Consider the following 18,603-nt stretch of genomic DNA (forward strand, 5'->3'; position numbering starts at 1 on the left):
AAGCAACAGTGCACTAGGCAGACAATAAGAAAAACAATCTTGTACCTGGCTTTTCTGTTACATTCTTGTGGATCAGCATTGAGGGTAGAGCTCATGTCAGCCTCATCCTCTGGTCTCTGCTGCAGATACAAAGCTTTCAACGGGTTCATAGTCCAGTCAAAAAGAGGATCATAGAGCAGCACCTAAACGGTAAATAAACACCTATTTAATTCAAACTGCTAGTTTAGTGACCTAACAGGAAGAGAAACACTGAGTTAGTAATACTCATGCTAACTACAATAGTACCTTTGGGTGGCGGGAATCCATTGAATTGGGCTACATTGTTTACACAGAATCACAGAATCGTTTAGGTTGGAAGGGACCTCTGGAGATCATCTAGTCCAACCTCCCTGCTCAAGCAGGGTCACCTAGAGCATATTGCCCAGGATCACGTCCAGGCGGCTTTTGAATATCTCCAGCGAAGGAGACTCCACTGCCTCTCTGGGCAACCGGTTCCAATGCTCTGTCACCCTCACAGTCAAGAAGTTTTTCCTCACGTTCAGATGGAACTGCCTGTGGTTCAGTACGTGATCCAAAAATAAAACTTCACCTCATTGTTTTTAAGTATTTGAATTCTTCATACTTGGCTCAATTTTGCCACTCAGTTCCAGCTCAGCAATTAAAATATCATTCTTTAACATGTTTCTAGCCACTAAATATCACTATTAAATCTTAATGTGGAGTATAAGCGGCTTTTAAAAATTAGTTTAATTCTCTTTGCGACTTAGACAAAGAGGATTTAATTAAATTGGCACTAATCACACTGGGAATGTTGCCCTGGGGCTACAAGCTTTTAGGTACTGAAGAGGGAAGACTAAGCATATGTCTGAAACAAATAATTCCCATAGAAAATGTAAACTGCTCTTGATTTCTTTGAAGATTATATAAATTAACAAATCTGAACAGTGCTACTAAACTAAAATGCAATTAAAAAATAAATGTTTGGTATGACAAAGACAAGAAATCAAAGTTTTTTTTGCAAGTTGCTATCAGTGTGAAAAAATACTTACCTCTACAATAGTCAGCAAAGCTTCTTGAGAATTTCTCATAACATCCATTGTTTTCTCACAGCATCTAGAAACATTTAACTGTATTTTTGGATTCTCTTTGGTAAAACGTAATCTTATTTTCATTATTTAAATAATACATATTTGTCTCTTTCTTAAAGATTATTTCTAACATATGAGTATCATCTCTGATGTTTCCATCAAAAAATTGAGAAATTCAGGAATACAAGACCGGAAGGAGACTATGTACACCACTGATTACATTCCCTGCTATCATAGATAAAGTCACGTAATACCATTCGGATTAATCAAACTCTGCTTTAAAAACTAAATTATGTTACTCTGACTACCTCAAATGTAAAAATTGTTCCATAACAGCTTTTTAGAAGCAGATTATAAACTTCCAGTCTTATCTTCTTTCTAGCTAATTCTGTTTCAAGTTTCTCCCTTTATTCACCACTAGCAGGCTAATGCTGCGTGCCAAAAGCATACAACCCACAGATCTGGAGTATGCTTCCCAGCAGAATTACTTTGACAGGTTTCTCTCTTTGAGAAAGCAAGCGGTTTTCTGATTTTGTTGGCTTATCACAAAACCAGAAAACTAACCAAGCAGAGTATTTGGGGAAGCTTCAGGGTGAAGACTTATAGACCAAGACATTTAGAGTTTTGACAACAGTACAGAAATTTGACTCAGTTTTCTGGTTCAGTTCCTCCATTTATGTAGTGCTCCTATGGAAAAGAGATGACCTGTTTCACTGGCTGAACTGTTTCCGCATGAACTGTTTCTAACAACTGAGTTAACACGGATTGTTGAGGTATGCCAAATTGGGAATATTGCGTAGCTGGATCAAAACATATGTGCCGGAAACGGTCTGCCAGATATGCTCTGCAAGACCAGCGAATCCTGGTAGGGTTCTTTTAGGTGAAATGAGCAGATCCTGTAGATGGACACATTAAGCTATGGGTGATTATGTGTTTCTTATAAACTAGACAGTAGTTTATTTCTGAAATCTTCCCAGCGACTTTAGACGAAGAAGTGGCTATTCACTCCCAGCTAAACTTTGTCACAGTTTAAGGTATAAGGAATAAGAATAAGGAATTTATGAAACAGGTACTCTTCAATGAAAGACAGATTAAGGCTCCTTATCTACTTCAGGATGAGAACATCTACAACATAATTATCATAGGGTGGTTAACTGACTACATTCACACCCAGTCTTGAGGTAACTTGTTTATGCACGTACACCAATACTGTTCATTGAAAATCAGTCTGGCTGAGGAAGTAACAATATTTGTACTAGTGTGTACTTTTAGATTGTGTTTACTAATGCTGGAGCCAAACAATTCATATTTCTCTAGATCATGGGGCAGAAGTTTCAGAATTAAGTTGAAACGGGGAATTTGACCACATTTATGGTTAGAACCCTAAGTGACAGTGACTGTTTCTTTGTAGGACAAAGGTAAATTATTTATTAACATTAATTACCACTGTGTAAAAACAATGCTTACATATGTGCTTTTTTAAGACAGGAAATTAGGGTTTGCAAGCACTCAGCTCATAAACATCATGAAAGTCTTGAATGAAGGAAATGCTATGCGTATTAGAGTTTAGGTCATTCTTATGAGATAGAATGGAGTTTAACAAAGTCAGCCCTTTTGGGATCTTTCTATCTTGCAGCTCATATCTATTGGAGGATTTATATTTTGCACTTGCAAAGTAGTATCCAGTATATGATCCACAAGAGGAAAAAGACTACAAATTACTTGCATAAAACTGAGCAGAAATAGAAGAGACGGAACAAAATGGTCTGAAGAAACTGAATAGAGAACTTGCTACAATTCTGATGGAAAAAAATCCCAACAGTCTAAATTGAGAGGATGAAATTTAGCTGTGGAACCTTTGCAAGCACAGAGCCATCCCTGAATTCTACAACAGGGTGACATAACCTGCTAGTTAGTGAAAAATATGAGAACCTGGCAACCGTAATTAAATTAATAATTGGTTAGATAAATAACAGTGTACGATTTAGAGGACAGCATTTAGGTTTGCATACTATCATCAGGAATCTGAGTTCCTTTCAAGCATCTTAACTATTTTAACATACACAAATCCTAATGCCAAAAGTACTCTGCTGCCTCCTTATGCTTATGCAATACAGCATCGCTTACCTTCTGAAGACCCCTTCCACGCCAGTAATACCCATTCCATCCACGATATCCCTGGTTAATCTAAATGGAACAGTCTCTGGTGTGGGAAGGATTTTACCTTGCTCAAAAGCAACACCTAAAAGAGGGGATAATAAATGTTTTAAAAATGTGTAGGTAAAGAAAAATGAAGGTTCTCTTTTCTCTTCCACTTACCCAGATCTATATGCACTAGTTCTGCAGTTTGTTCATCTATCAGAATATTCTGAACGTGCCTATCTCCGAGTCCAAGTATATAGCCAACTAAAAGAAAAAGATTATTGGAAAATGAAATACAAGTGCTGAAACCATATTTACCTACCATAAAAACTGGGGAAAATGTAATAAAGAGATTATTAGAATCAATATAACACATGTAAACAAATCAAAAGTGAGAGGGCTATTTCTTCCCCCATGTATACACATTATTCCAATAAAGAAGAGGAAATGCCATTCCACAAATCCAAAGAGAAGACGCTATCTGGATGCAATAGCAAAAAGGTTCTTCTGGTACTGATGTGCGTGGTTTTACCTCCTCCAAAGACTTCTTGCCCATTTCTCTCTGCAGATAGGTTAACCAAATGATTTCATAACTTTCCAAAAAAAAAAAGATAAAAAGCAGGGGCACAGTCAAATTAAGGGCTTTTTATTATTACTATTTTTTAAGAAAACCTTTTAACTTATATAACCCAGAAAACAGGTCTGGACATAATTCAGCTGAGGCAGCTCAATTATACATACATGGTTTCTGAGACGTTCTTGTCTAACCTGGTTTTAAAAATGTCCAGTGACACAAATTACAAATCTTTCACGTAAGCCCATTCCAGTGCTTTACTATCCTTACATTTAGAAAATCTCCAAATTAAATCTTGCTTGCTGCAATTTGAGCTGTTACTGTTTTTCATATTCCCTGATGGACATGGAAAACAGTAAGTTATGTTTAAAAAAAAAAAAAAGTAGTTTACATCTAAACTAGGATCTATTGTAACATATGCAATCTACTATCAAATGTCTTCCAGAGACCAATCTAGTACTGAGACATCCAGAAGAAAAGCATCAGTCTAACAGAATTTCAGAAGAATCCCTGCATATATACTTCCTTATCAGCTAAGAAAGAAAAATCAAAGCAAAAATGCCAAAGCTTAACAAACTATTTCAGCCATTGCTAATGATGCTAGCACCAAGAAAGTAAAAGATTAACTTTTCAGATTCAACTCAGTTAAAACATTTGAGGCTATAGATGAAATGAATGGGTATTACAAGCAAATCAACAGAATTAGTCAGGTAAAATCCTTAAAAATCTACCAGAGCCCAAAAATACACATAAAACAAACAAAAAACCCCCCCGAGCATTTCATTCCATCTTTCTAACTGAGGAAAGAGAGGGGAAAAAAGGATCCCAAAAAATTACAAAAAAAAAATTACCAAAAAAAAATACCAAAAAAAATTACAAAAAAAAAATTACAAAAAAATTTTACAAAAATAGTGGTGTTCTCAGCCTTTTGTCACCCTGTCCCCCACGCATTCCTGACAAGTGACAAAAGCTGAATAACCATTACCTCTGTAGTGGCAAAAATTCTTTGTTTACATAATCTAAAAAGTCAACATTAATAATCCACCAGGCAGAGACTGCTGTCCTGAAAAGAATAAACTGCAATTGTATATAGTACCTATAGAAGATGTAGCCACACTGCGAGTGTATGCCAGTCGTTTTTCAAACCACACAGCTGGATCCAGGAACTTTTCCATGCAGAAATAACGGAACACAGGCTGAAAATTCTCGCAGACTTTCATAAAGATGTTGCATTTCTCTTCAGAATGTTTCTTCTGTGCATCCTTTAAATATATAAGAAATATTTTCCCCATGATTGACTGGTATGGATGGAAATTACCTCTTCCTTTGAAAGGAATACATTCATTCCTTTCTAGCCCTCAGTCAAATACTTAAGTTGTTCTCTCTTTTCTCGGAGCTATGAATGAATTTCTTTTTTACAGCAATCATTAATGTACCCATCTGTCTGTTTTACTAAACAATTGTATTTTCATACACAGCTTATGGGCTACCTTTAAAAAACACACTCCCATTCCTTTGCTTTAGCAGGTATACGTATTATATGCATGTGCAGAAAAATGCATCTTGTTGGGACATACTTCCTCTTGCACTCTGTTCTGGTACTTTTGTTTACCTGATGGCATCATGGGAAAGTCATTCTCACTTACTCACACACAAAGCTACATCAAAGTCAAAATTAAATGTACTTTTATCTGGTTAAAACTATGTAGATTTAAAAGGAAATAATTTCTTCCACAGGCTTGGCTATATAAAGTAACAGGTAACACTGTTTGCAGTGTCCCGCTGAAACCATTTAGTGTCCCTTAAATGACAGGAGTGGTTGTCAAGAGTTGTACCTGACCTGAAGTGAAGATACATATCATCCAAAAATGTAGTGAGTGATTTTAAGATATGACTTGAGTTCACGGAACTGCAAGCTGCCCCTGAAGTGGATGCACCTGCTCACCCACTCACATGTACAGCTGTTGCTGTTTTCTTTTTTTTTTTTTTTTTTTTGGTCTTTGCACTTTTCTAACACTATGGTGAGCTGGTTTGGGGAAATAAACCAGTTGAACCCATCTAATAGCTACCTACCACCAGAAGGAAGAACCCTTCCAGGTATTGTTCTGCCAGCTTACATAAAATTAGTCTTCTTTTGGCTTAGCTCCCTGAACTGATGCATAGTGAGGTCAGACACCTGTGTGTGTGTGTACGTGTGTGTGTGTGTACGTGTGTGTGTACATAGCTGTGGGTACAGAAGAGGAACATGTGGGTGCGTGTGAGTGCATGTGTATGTACATACATAGCTGCGGGTACGGAGAAGAAGCCAAACCCCTCCATACTGCCTTATGACAATTAAGACATTACATTCACCTCAGCTGCATTATAAAACAGTATTTTTATTTTCAAGGATCAGTACTTAAGGATAATTCTGGTTTATTCATGAAAATAAAATGATGTTTCAATGCAAAGAGGAACATAGCAAGTATGAATTCCGTAAGAAACTTTATACTGACTCTGCTGGGTCTCTGTAATGATCATTTTGGAATCCCAATAGATTTATATTCTACAAAAGCATTAACAAAGATTTCTTGGAGATTCAGCTATATTCAAGTCTTTCCTGCAACAATCATTCATTCAGTAATTCAGCAGTTTTGATTTTGTAAAAACCCTTCCCAGGCTGCATTCAGATTAGTCTGAAGATCTGTTAATTCCATGACAGTGATCATATTCATCGTTACATATTAAACGTGCAGCTTAGTTGTCTCCTTAAATACTTAGGAAAAAGAAAACCCCTCTGTGTAACAGAATATGAGCTAGATAATTTTTTTCAATTATTGTGACTCACCATCATTATCTTCTGACACTGGTAACTGGAGTAATCTTTTGGCCTGTATCTCTTGTGAGCTCCCTCTTCGACATTCACAAGAAACTCTCCTATAGGAGTTGTTCCTGAGCACCACTCAAGAACACCACTTCTCTGAGAAAGGGGAACTACCTGTGAAAACAAAACCACTGCTGCATGAGGGGAGGCTTACACACACACAACTATGAATATATGTACTTCAGAGCATGGGTGAGTATTTGCGTTTGCTTAAAAAGACAGAAGACCAAACCGTATAGCAGACCACAATATATGTTTTTAAATATACGTACATGCATATATAAAATATACTCAAGGTTTTTCTAGTGAACACTTACAGACTTTTTGAGCCCAGAGAACCTTCCATAAGTAATAGTAACACTTCATACTTGAATGGGATAATACAAGCATTGTGTGAATTACAGGTAAAAAGTAAAATCTGAAACAAACACATGGCAGCTGCTTGAACATATTAGCTTTGTACTAGTCTGCTTCCCATCCTAGGGAACAGCTGCTCACTTCATAATTGGCTGTAATAGCTACCTTGATTACTGCAGCAGACAGAATTGGCCTTGAGACTCAAAGATCTCCTGGCCTCAGAAGAATAGCTACCACCCATTGTCTTTGAAGGTCTTCTCTTATGGAAGTAGCTCTACACATTTCATTTGATATTTTCATCTTTTATCTTCTCTGCCTTTCCTGTTTAGGGTTGTTGTGTCACTAAAGTATCAAAGTTTCTTTATCTGATAATACAATCCCTGTTCTTTTCCTCCCTGCTCCTATTCATTTATATCCATGTAAAAAAAAATGAGTCTTCATTGAAATCTATTCAGAAAATGCAAACCAAACTCCACCTGTAAATTCTTAACACTATGCTAACAATTCAGATAATTTCCTTTAGAGATTCTGGAGTGCCTATTTCTCATTTGTCAAAGACAAGAACTTTTACTTAAAAAACGTTTACTAACAAGTCATCTTCGCAGCTATTACTGTAGTCCCGAACATGTAAAAAAGGAGGAGAAGGGGAAAGTACATGTCCAAATAAATTTTCCGCATTCATATTTAGATTTTATATTTGTATTTCCAAATCCAACAAAAGCAGTTCTGCAGTTCAAATCCTGCATGAATAGACTCCACACAGGACTTCTGGATTTAACTGTCACAAGACCAAAATTAGTAAGAATTCATAAGCAAACTGGTATGCCCAAGTTTAATGACCAGCACCTTACAATTTAAAGATAGTGCATGACTTGCTTTCATTGTATGAATTTAAAATTGAAAAGAAATTTTTGAAGAGTATTTAAACACATATTGGGGCAGGAGAATAATTTTCTAAGGACCTGAAAAAATAAACTGTAACAATTATTTTGAGTTTATTCCACACCTTAGCGAGGGGTGACTGTTTTCACAGCATGTACATAAATATACTTTAATATCGTCTTTGGGTTAAAAAGAGAAGAATGGGAAAATATGTTACATCAGCAGCACTTATTCCTCTGCTGCAGCTGCTGTGCAAGGCTACCTTGTATCTTCGGATGGTTAATTTTCTCTTTCGTGTTTCAGTGTTTTGCTGGAGCAATGTGTTGCACATCTGGAAAACCTGTTGCATGACAGCATCTTGTCGCAGGTCATCACGTCCCTTTAGCATAAACACAAAAAGCAGTTAAAGAGCACTTTTGCTGGTATCCAACTTCTCGTTCTACAACTTTAAAAATTACTTTTAAAAACCTCAGAACACAGGTTACTTTTCCACTATAATCTCCTACAATGAAATGTAATTACCAATTGCTTCTTCTTTACATTTGGCTTCCTGATAGTGCTCAGTTGCTTAAAGAGAACCATCATCAACTTAAATCATCATCTTTCTTGACAAATATTATTTGATTAAAGATTCAGTCAAGCTACATAATGTATGGTACTCTGTTTTTAAAAAAATATTTTATTCACCTTATTTACCAGTGCGGCACACAGCTGAAGCAGCATCAGCTGGTATTGCAATTCTGATTCGGGAAAGCTCATCTAGAGATTCATGCATCTCTTAAAACTTTCAATACTGCCCCATATTTAACAGCAAAACAAAGTTCTCCCAGCAGCTGCTGAATATTTATAAAGGCATCAGAGATGAACACAGTGAAATCAATTGAATTTAAAGAGAAATAATTTTGGTTTAGGAATTTGTGTGTCTATATACATGTTTTCAAATTGTCTCTGAATCATAATCCTTTTTTATATGGGGGAAAAAAGGAGGTATTTAACATAAAATGCACATGGCTTTTATTTGTTGTACATGCTAGTCACTAGTTGAGACACAACCACACATTTCAGCAGGTCTGGTAATTACCTCTTCAATTATTGTACATACACACATTGTTGAAAGATAATTATAAAAATGTACAGTATTATGAGATAGTTTGTGATTTTCCTTATTAAAGCATCCCTGAATTGAAAAAACTGGCACTGAGCTGTGAAGTTTGCTCACAGTACAGGAGTGATACAAGAGAAAAATTATATGAAAACTTAAAATTCCAAGCTGCCAAGTCTCTGAGATGTCACGACAGCCAACAGAACCTACCTTAACCAGTTGCCTCCTTTCTTTACCATCTGATCCTACACAGTCTATTATTTTAGGCAGATTTAGGCCTCCTGCTAAGCGAAATTCTGGCTTAAAAGACATTATTGTCACCAGATTTTCATAACTTCCTGTGGGATCCACCTGAAATTATAAATTTAGTTTAAAATAACTATAAATATTACCTCCATTTCACTTTGAGAGAGTGTTAACCCAAGCTTTATAAGCCTTATTAGCAGACTAGGTGCTAAACATTTAAATGAGCATTCTGACATCTACAAGGAAAATACCCCACAAAAGCTACATGTGTGCTGTGTGAAAGAAAAACAGAGCACAGGAGTGAGTGTGATTCCTGATTGTTCACTTCACTGGTAAAGGGGACCTGGTGCTGCTGACTTCCACCAAACCAGTTCTGAGACAATTTCAGCCTGTGCCTAATAGTGTTCTCCCAGAAAACATTCATGTACAGTTGGGGACACAACAGATTAGGAACCATCCACATTAGACAATGCCACAAATACACCTAAACTACAGTCCTAGAACACTGTCCCAGTGCTGTATCTTCAACCGTCCTGCATATCCTCACACCACAAGGAACCTCACTCAGTTAGCTGTTAGGAAATACTGCTCCAGTTGTTTACATCGTAGACCTGCTGTTATTTCAGGCAGTTTGAACTGGGGAAGAAAGGCAAAGAAAATAACCATCATATCTTACAAAGCAGGAATACCTGGGGCCAAGAGAACTATAGCCAAATGCTGTGTAGGATGGGTGGCAATTTCTGGCTTCTGAAGTCAAATGGCATAACAGTGTTCCTTGCCCTGTTTTATTTAGCTTAATAGACATAGCTAGAGGGACTTCAACATAGCGAAGTTCAGCATCATAACATTTAAATTTTAGGTGCCTGGTCCCAAAAGCAACTTCACAGTCCTGAAAAAAGGTAAGTGTCCTATGCAGAGCCAGTGGGTCCTTAGGTATGTAAGAACGGGTGCCTATGCACCCATCCCATCAACACCTTACGCTGATGGGAACAGGTAATTTACCATTACTGAATGATAAAATAGATCTAAGACGGGCAATTCGCTGCAACAAAAGGAGGTACATCTATTAAATCTTGAAATTTTCTAGACTTCAAATGCTTCCCCAAAACTCTGAGCACCTGCAGAATAAGAGATTCAGAGTCCCAAATCCTCTCTGGGATTTAGGCATCTCATCATTCCTTTTCATAAGGAAAGACTAGCCAGTGGTAACAGTGGTAGTGGCAAAAACATCTTCATATAATAAGCAGTTATCCAGCAAATATAAGACTTAGGGTCAAGGTCTTCTTAAGCCAATGGGAACAATTTCACCCTGCATCTCCCATTCCCCAAAAAGAAGGTACCCCCGCTATTAGGCTGATCTTTAAAGAACATAGGAATTTGATGAAGAGATATAAACTCTGACTCTCATTATAAAAAGCAGAAGCTGATTCTAAGATTTAATATTATAATGTATACTGATCCAATTTCAGTCACCTTAATTTCCATGGTAGGAACAACAACATCCTCCAAATTCTTCAGTTTAATAATTGGCTGGTCAGCTGGAATACTTATCCCTTCTGTATTTAAAAGGAATTCATACTTTTAAATTCAGAATTAGAAGCACACATCAAAGTTCACAAATATCAGCTTACACTGCTTTTTGGGACCCAAAACCCCACTGCACACTTTCGTCTAGGAGCAAGAGGAGCTGATGAGGATGAGAACTGGAGTTCTCTGGAGTTTCATGCTCAGAAAGTTTGAACCTTACAGTGCAAGTAACTCCTATCACTTTTAAACCAGGTGAAGTTTTACATTTATCAAAAGTAGGACACAGCATTGGCACATATATATGTGTGTATATATATACACACACACACACACACACACACACACACACACACACACACACACACATATACCTCTTCACTACAAAAAAAAAAGGAAAGAAAAAACTTTTCAAGCCTTACTTCTCTCAGATTTCCATGGAGTAGCATCTAAGTTTGCTAATGTGATGTAAGCATCACACAGCGCCTCAACATCTCTAACCATATGAGGTCTCCTCCTTCTTAAAATATTGATTATATTGCTGGCAGCCTCCATTCTGTCCTAAAAAGACCAACAAAATACAAACACCCCATTTTGCAAATTGCGCCTTATCAGATTGAAAATGCGTAACAGCATGCAGTCAGTCAAGAACATTTGAGATAAATCCCATGAAAACGAAGAAAATGGACAGTCCTTTGTGACATGAACTGAAATCATCTGAAGGCAAATTCTGTACTGTCTAAAATGAGATAATGAGAAAAGCGGAACGTATTTGGGGGCGAAGACGGAGCAAATCTGTGCAGGTAGAGTGAAAAAAGTTGCAAAAATTCCGCAGTAAAAGGGACAGGCAGTTTTGGATATCCCTGTATGACCTCCCTGCTTCCATTGTCTCCTTCCAACTGAAGAAAAAGTTTGTACGTAAAAGGCAGAAATCTGACCTGTGTCCCCTCTGTGCCTAACGTCAGATTTAGTTGAGTTTAGCATAATCCCACTCCCAAGGGCAAGATCCCAAGAGTTAACAGTTCCAAGAGAACGGACAAGAAAAGCCACATAAAAATGTGGTGGAAAATTATATCGAGGTGGAGAGTGTGTGGGGGAGTAATGACACACATCCATGCCTGCACTACAGAGATGGGGGAAAGAAGGGGCTTGTGAGACGATCCCAAAGGCTGGTTCCAACAAAAATTAAACAATAACATTAACATGAAGCTACAGTTCAATATTGTGATCACCATGGCTTTTAATATTAATGTCATATAAAGAAACAAAAGATATACTACACCAAGCTGAATACTTAGAATAGGTATTATCAGCTAAATATAGAAAGCCAAAAACAAGCAACTCTGTATGTATTTTTAAAAATAAACCTAGTCCTTCAAGTCCTTCTGCATCTAAAATGGCTTTACAGAATCTCACATTTATCAGAAAATTATTCTTTGCAATGATTTGAGACTTGGGGGTAACTGTTGAAGGAACAGAGAAAATAGACAGTCCTTTGTTCAACCTCAGTAATAAACTGTTTCAAGAATAATTACCAATGTATGCTCAAAAGAAGAGTCTTTTATAAAAAAGTACTTTTTTCCTAAGTACTTTTTTCTTACTTAACAAGAGTCATTTGCTGTGCTCTGCACTAAAATATCCCCTTGAAATAAGTAATTTTTTTTTTTTTTTTTTTTAACAAAAGCTAATGTGATTAATAGAATGGAATTCTTATTTTTCTAGTTACCACATCAAGCTGGGAGATTTCTTTCGGCACATTTTTAATTAATTTATTTCTTCTTATTGCTTCTGGTTTTGTCAGGAGTTCATCCTTATTAGCATTTGCCAAAGCTAATATTATAAACAAAGTATGATGTGGATGATCCAGGGAAATTCGAGATATTAGCTGTCAACAAAAACAAAAAGATCACAATATTAAAAGCTGAACAGAAGAGATAAAAGACTTAATTAACATAATTAATTTTTTGAGCTTAGTTCTTCATAGCAAATAAAAGTAATAATATCACTTAAGAAGATTTTTCCACAACTATAATTTATCAAAGTATCTTCCTGTACCTACATAAGCGAATTCTTAGACAACAACAAAAACAGCGAGGTAACAAGGAGAAAGTCCCCAACCCTCTTCCTCTCCCACTGAAAATACTGATTTTGCCTCACCCATTTTTAACAAACTTATACCAGCTACATAACTCATTGAGATATAGCTGTACAAAGGAAGATGCATATATTGTTTAAGAGTATGCATCACAAAGCCAATCAAGATATCTTTTGATATAAAAAGTACAAATTACACTATTCAGAACTTCATGAAATCCTAGACCACCCATCATCTTGGTTCCCATTCGAGCAGCCAGCTGGTACATCAGAGGCAAAAACTTGTATGAAGCAATCTTCTCTGCATTTTTCTGTAGTAGAGAAAAATTCAGTTAAAAAGTTGCACTAAAAAATAAAAAAAAGATTGTAATCATAAAATAAGGAAGGGCTAACAATTTGGTTTTTAACAAAAAGCAGTCACTGCTGGTGACCAAGTGGCAATGTAGTATCACATCATCTTGGTCCATGTCTCTCAAGTGCTACAAGTCTTTAATGAGAAAAATACTATTTACCATTCTATTACAGGAGAGCTTAGACATATTAGTTCAGAACAACCACATTACTAGATCCTATGCGAACAAATGGCAAGAGACCATCTTAATTCAAAAATTTTACAATCTAATTTAAGATAAGAAACAATTGTCTGTTAGAACATAAGTAAAGGAACACTTTTTATTTCTCAAAGTTATTTATAAGACAAAGAGATGCAATAAGCAAAATGGATCTCAGCTATCAAAACAGGTCATTTACATAAGAATTAACAAATATCCTGGATCAGGATAGAAACGATAGCACCAATCTGACAGCTCATTAGTCCTTGGCGATGGTGATCTACAGATGGTCTAAAAACACATCCCTTCACCTGGAAGTATACACAACATAAACAAGACATAACATACTAAACGATGTTAAAGAAGGACACGGGTAATACTCAAGATATGTAAAGAATAAGGTGATAATAGTGAAAGATCATGTGATATGCTCGGTCTTACAGACTTGTTAAATTAAAATGTAGGGTGCAGTGAAAATTACATTGTTACTGATGAGCAACTAACTGATCAGCAATGATAACTGAAAAAAAAACTTCTGAGGGAAAACTTAAGGAGATACATAGGAAAGCACACTGCATTGTGCTATAATTGATTTTCTAGAAACACAGGTATCATGAAAAGAACATAGAGGGGGAGGAGAAAAAAGATAATTTCAGTTAAAAGCACAATAAAGAAGAGCAACAGCAGACATTTACCTTCATCATTTCATTGACTCTATCAACTCCAGAATTTTCAAGCCATAGGGAACAGAGTCGGAATATCCACATATCATGCTCTTCTCCACTTAGCAAACAGCTGATATAGTTCTCCACTGCTTTACACAAGAAACGTTTGCGATCCTCAGTTAGGGCATGTATGGCACATTCGTCCAGTTCAAGTTCTCGCTGAACCTTCACTGTATATCTATGTGAACAGATTTTTGTTCAAACAACCACATATTTCTTAACGAACTGACAACAAGGCTGTCTGTAGTTCTCTTTTTTGTAGATTTAACAAACTTTGTTACTTGCTTTGCACGCACAAACACAACAAAATAAAAGACTGTTAAATCAAGCTGTGGCAGCTATTCCTTTGGTGTATGTCTACACAAGTCCAGTATTCTTTAAGTACATTTTCAGTCAATGTCTTTTTTTCTTTTTAATGGTTTAACCTCAGTATCTGTGTAAATATGAGTATCTAGGCACAGACCATCTGTGTAAGGACTTGAGTTTCCAACTGCTAAAGTTTGGAATATCCCCTCACTTTCGATTGCTTTTACTAAATCTTTTATGAACCGTACAGTAAGATGAATTCTCCTCTTTCACCAAATGTATGATGGAGAAATCTTTAACACATTTAGTTTTGCCTTGTAACGTTTTCTCTTCAAATAAACTAAACAGGTCCAGGATAAGCAAGGAACTCCTGGCCAAACTCCAACAGAAGAAGGAAGAACACAGGATGTGGAAAAGGGGACAGGCCACTTGGGAGGAATACAGGGACGTTGTCAGAGCGTGCAGGGATGCGACAAGGAAGGCTAAGGCCCAGTTGGAATTAAATCTGGCAAGGGATGTCAAGGACAACAAGAAGGGGTTCTTCAAATACATCAAGAGCAAAAGGAAGACGAGGGAAAACGTGGGCCCGCTGCTGAATGGGGCGGGTGCCCTGGTGACGAAGGATACAGAGAAGGCAGAGTTATTGAATGCTGCCTTTGCTTCAGTCTTCACTGCTAAGGCCAGTCCTCAGGAATTCCAGACCTTGGAGACAAGAGAGGAAGGCTGCAGAAAGGAAGACTCTCCCTTGGTGGAGGAGGATCAGGTTAGAGATCGTTTGGGCAAACGTGACATCCAAAAATCCATGGGCCCCGATGGGATGCACCCACGAGTGCTGAGGGAGCTGGCGGATGTTATCGCTAGGCCACTCTCCATCATCTTGGAAAGGTCCTGGAGATCAGGAGAGGTGCCTGAGGACTGGAAGAAAGCCAGTGTCACCCCAGCCTTCCAAAAGGCCAAGAACGAGGAGCCAGGGAACTACAGGCCTGTCAGCCTCACCTCCACCCCTGCAAAGGTCATGGAACAACTCCTCCTGCAGCTCCTCACTACGCATCTGGAGGACAAGAAGGTGATCCGCAGTAGTCAGCATGGATTCACCAAACGGAAATCATCCTTGACCAATCTGATTGAGAGCCTTCTCTGCTGGAAGGACAGGCTGCGGAGATGAGGGCAGAGCAGTGGATGTTGTCTCCCTGGACTTCAGCAAGCCTTTTCACACTCTCTCCCACCACATCCTCCTAGGCAAGCTCAGGAAGCACGGGCTGGATGAGTGGACAGGGAGGTGCATTCAGAACTGGCTGGAGGGCACAGCTCCGAGGGTTGTGGTCAGTGGCACAGAGTCCACTTGGAGGCCTGTGGCTAGTGGTGTCCCCCAGGGGGCAGTCCTGGGTCCAGTCTTGTTCAACATTATTCATCAGTGACCTGGAGGAAGGCACAGAGTGCACCCTCAGCAAGTGTGCTGAGGATACTAAACTGCGGGGAGAGGCTGACACACCAGAAGGCTGTGCTGCCCTTCAGAGGGACCTGGACAGGCTGGAGAGCTGGGCGGAGAGGAACCTCCTGAAGGTCAACAAAGGCAAGGGCAGGGTCCTGCCCCTCGGGAGAAATAACCCCAGGCACCAGGACAGGTTGGGGGTTGACCTGCTGGCAAGCAGCTCTGCAGAGAAGGACCTGGGAGTCCTGGTAGACAAGTTAAGCATGAGGCAGCAGTGTGCCCTTGTGGCCAAGAAGGCCAATGGGATCCTGGGCTGCATTAGGCAGAGTGTTGCCAGCAGGTGGAGGGAGGGGATCCTGCCCCTCTCCTCAGCCCTGGGGAGGCCTCACCTGGACTACTGTGTCCAGTGCTGGGCTCCCCAGTACAAGAGAGACATGGCACTACCGCAGAGAGTCCAGCGGAGGGCTACAAAGATGATGAGGGGACTGGAGCCCCTCTCCTCTGAAGAAAGGCTGAGGGAGCTGGGGCTGTTCAGCCTGGAGAGCAGAAGACTGAGAGGCGATCTCATCAATGCGTCTCACCCCCATTTGAAGCAGGGGTGTCATCCAAGAGGATGAGGCCAGTCTCTTCTTCGTGGTGCCCAGCGACAGGACAAGAGGCAATGGGCAGAAACGGAAACACAGGCAGTTCCACCTGACCATGAGGAAGAACTTCTTGACTGTGAGGGTGACAGAGCAGTGGAACAGGTTGCCCAGAGAGGTAGTGGAGTCTCCTTCCCTGGAGATATTCAAAACCCGCCTGGACGCGATCCTGGGCAATATGCTCTAGAGGACCCTGCTTGAGCAGGGGGGTTGGACTAGATGATCTCCAGAGGTCCCTTCCAACCTAAACGATTCTGTGATTCTGTGATTCTGTGAATGAACCTGAACACTGGCCCATGATTATCCATAGTGTCTAACTGTTCTAACTCTCCTTGGCTTAGTTTTGGCCCACACCAACTAGAACTCTCCTAGACGATGTCCAGGCACAGATCAAGAACTACTCTCAACAAGCAGTATGGATTTGGCCACCTATTTGGGGAACAGAAGGTGAAATCCAGCTGTAGAGATGTGACCTTTGCTGTATCACGTGCCACAGGGCCACAGAAGTAGTAAAGATTAAGCCTTTGATGGTTCCACAGTAACAAACTTTCAGTTTGAACGCTCACCTATTTGTCTGAACTCTACGCTCCCTTAGGAGTCCAACCTCCTCCTTGGCCTTCTTCAGTAATGCCTGCTTATTTTCAAACTCTGAGGATTTCATGTAGTTCTCAATTCTTTGGTACTGATTATCTGAGAAACGAGCCAAAGATAGAAAAGCCTTCATCTTTCCTTTCTTCAGCTCATCGTTGCCATCTCCACTGTGGCTTGCAGCAATTTCCACTGCCTAAAAGGGAAGTTACAATAATGATAAGGCTGATAAGTAGATGGATAAGCACTATGACTAAACTCTACCGCATAATGCGTGATTAAACTTTGTTATTTATTATTTAATATTGCCTCTGATGGCATATATATGCACACAAAATAAAACCTATTGTACCGAATATTTTTCTAAGTTAATCCTTGGGGAGTGTTTCAGTGTCAAAAGTCAAAAATATCCTATCTGAAATAGCTTTAACAACTGTAAAGGAGTTTCCTACAGCTATCTATCTTTTAGAGTAACTGGACATGAAGCCAAGACAATAAGACAAAGATATTTTGCTTTAAAAAGCTTATATCATAAGACAATGGCAAAAAAAATAGAAGACAGTTTATGATAAAGTGTCAAAAAGAGAAGGAAACTCTAAGTCAAAGTCATTGATTCAAATTATCAGAATGAAGAAGGTATGTGGAGAGTAACAGGAAAGGCAGAAGCAACTATGCGAAGATTCACAAATTAGTATGAAACAGAGAAAGACAGAGTAGACAAATATTACTAAAAATTTTTTTTACTACTGATCAAAAGTTAAAAAATGATTATAGTATTTTGAAACACTAGTACAAGGCCTGCCAGCACCTGAAAACAGACTGTTATGAACAAAACCCCAATACTGACAACACGATCAAGTGAATGACCTGTCCAGTAAGTGCAGGAACAAAGGATGGGGGTGAGGAGGAGGAGGAGGAGGAAAGGGAACAGGACTAGCAGTCATATCACTGAACTTCCAAGCCAAATATTTCACAGAAGTTTCACTGTGAATTCTATAAAGCCATATACTACATATTTTATAAGATTATAGTATTATATAATATTATAAAAGATTATCATATTTTTATAAGAATTCAAATTTTCAATACAGAAAAATTAAGGGCTGTATTATAAAATTTACCTGACATTTTAACAAAATATTTTAGCATTGCATTTACCTCTAAGACTGCACATTTCAAAGACTGGCTATACCTTTTCTAAGTATTTCTGCATGATGACTGTAGGGTTTTCCAAGCATGTTTCTGCTAACCAGGTCCCGCATAACCTCAGACACTCTGTATACATCAGTTTTAGATGAGGATCGTTCTCAACCTTTGAGAAAGCAAGTTTTGGGGGAAAAAAAAAAAAGAGAAAAGCATCAAATAAAAAGATATCTTTTACACATAAGGTAGGCAATTTATAAATGTTTTCACTCCCACATATAATTTAATTGCTTGGGCCTATTACACCTTCCGCATCTACGGAGTCATTTACTAGCCACATCGATA

The 18,603-nt window shown here is 38.5% G+C and overlaps 1 protein-coding gene across 6 annotated transcripts in view; it reads right to left on the reverse strand.

Moving 5' to 3' along the window:
• Nucleotides 1-18,603, reverse strand: part of ATM (ATM serine/threonine kinase) — an 86,106-nt gene that overhangs the window by 2,630 nt on the left and 64,873 nt on the right. For 5 of the 6 annotated variants that reach the window (XM_068930325.1, XM_068930323.1, XM_068930324.1 and 2 more), the window contains exons 48-62: nt 18,308-18,427; nt 17,094-17,311; nt 14,119-14,326; nt 13,070-13,183; nt 12,505-12,663; nt 11,201-11,339; nt 10,728-10,810; nt 9,219-9,359; nt 8,169-8,285; nt 6,632-6,781; nt 4,901-5,066; nt 3,408-3,494; nt 3,216-3,330; nt 1,050-1,113; nt 46-182 (exon numbers count right to left, since the gene is read on the reverse strand). In XM_068930325.1, coding sequence (XP_068786426.1) covers nt 46-182; nt 1,050-1,113; nt 3,216-3,330; nt 3,408-3,494; nt 4,901-5,066; nt 6,632-6,781; nt 8,169-8,285; nt 9,219-9,359; nt 10,728-10,810; nt 11,201-11,339; nt 12,505-12,663; nt 13,070-13,183; nt 14,119-14,326; nt 17,094-17,311; nt 18,308-18,427 — 2,018 coding nt within the window. Of the gene's footprint in view, nt 1-45; nt 183-1,049; nt 1,128-3,215; nt 3,331-3,407; nt 3,495-4,900; nt 5,067-6,631; nt 6,782-8,168; nt 8,286-9,218; nt 9,360-10,727; nt 10,811-11,200; nt 11,340-12,504; nt 12,664-13,069; nt 13,184-14,118; nt 14,327-17,093; nt 17,312-18,307; nt 18,428-18,603 lie in introns of those variants that run through there. The other variant, XR_011138708.1, reaches the window with a different exon arrangement.

The sequence above is a fragment of the Struthio camelus genome, chromosome 1, assembly GCF_040807025.1.
Source record: "Struthio camelus isolate bStrCam1 chromosome 1, bStrCam1.hap1, whole genome shotgun sequence".
NCBI classification, from domain to species: Eukaryota; Metazoa; Chordata; class Aves; order Struthioniformes; family Struthionidae; genus Struthio; species Struthio camelus.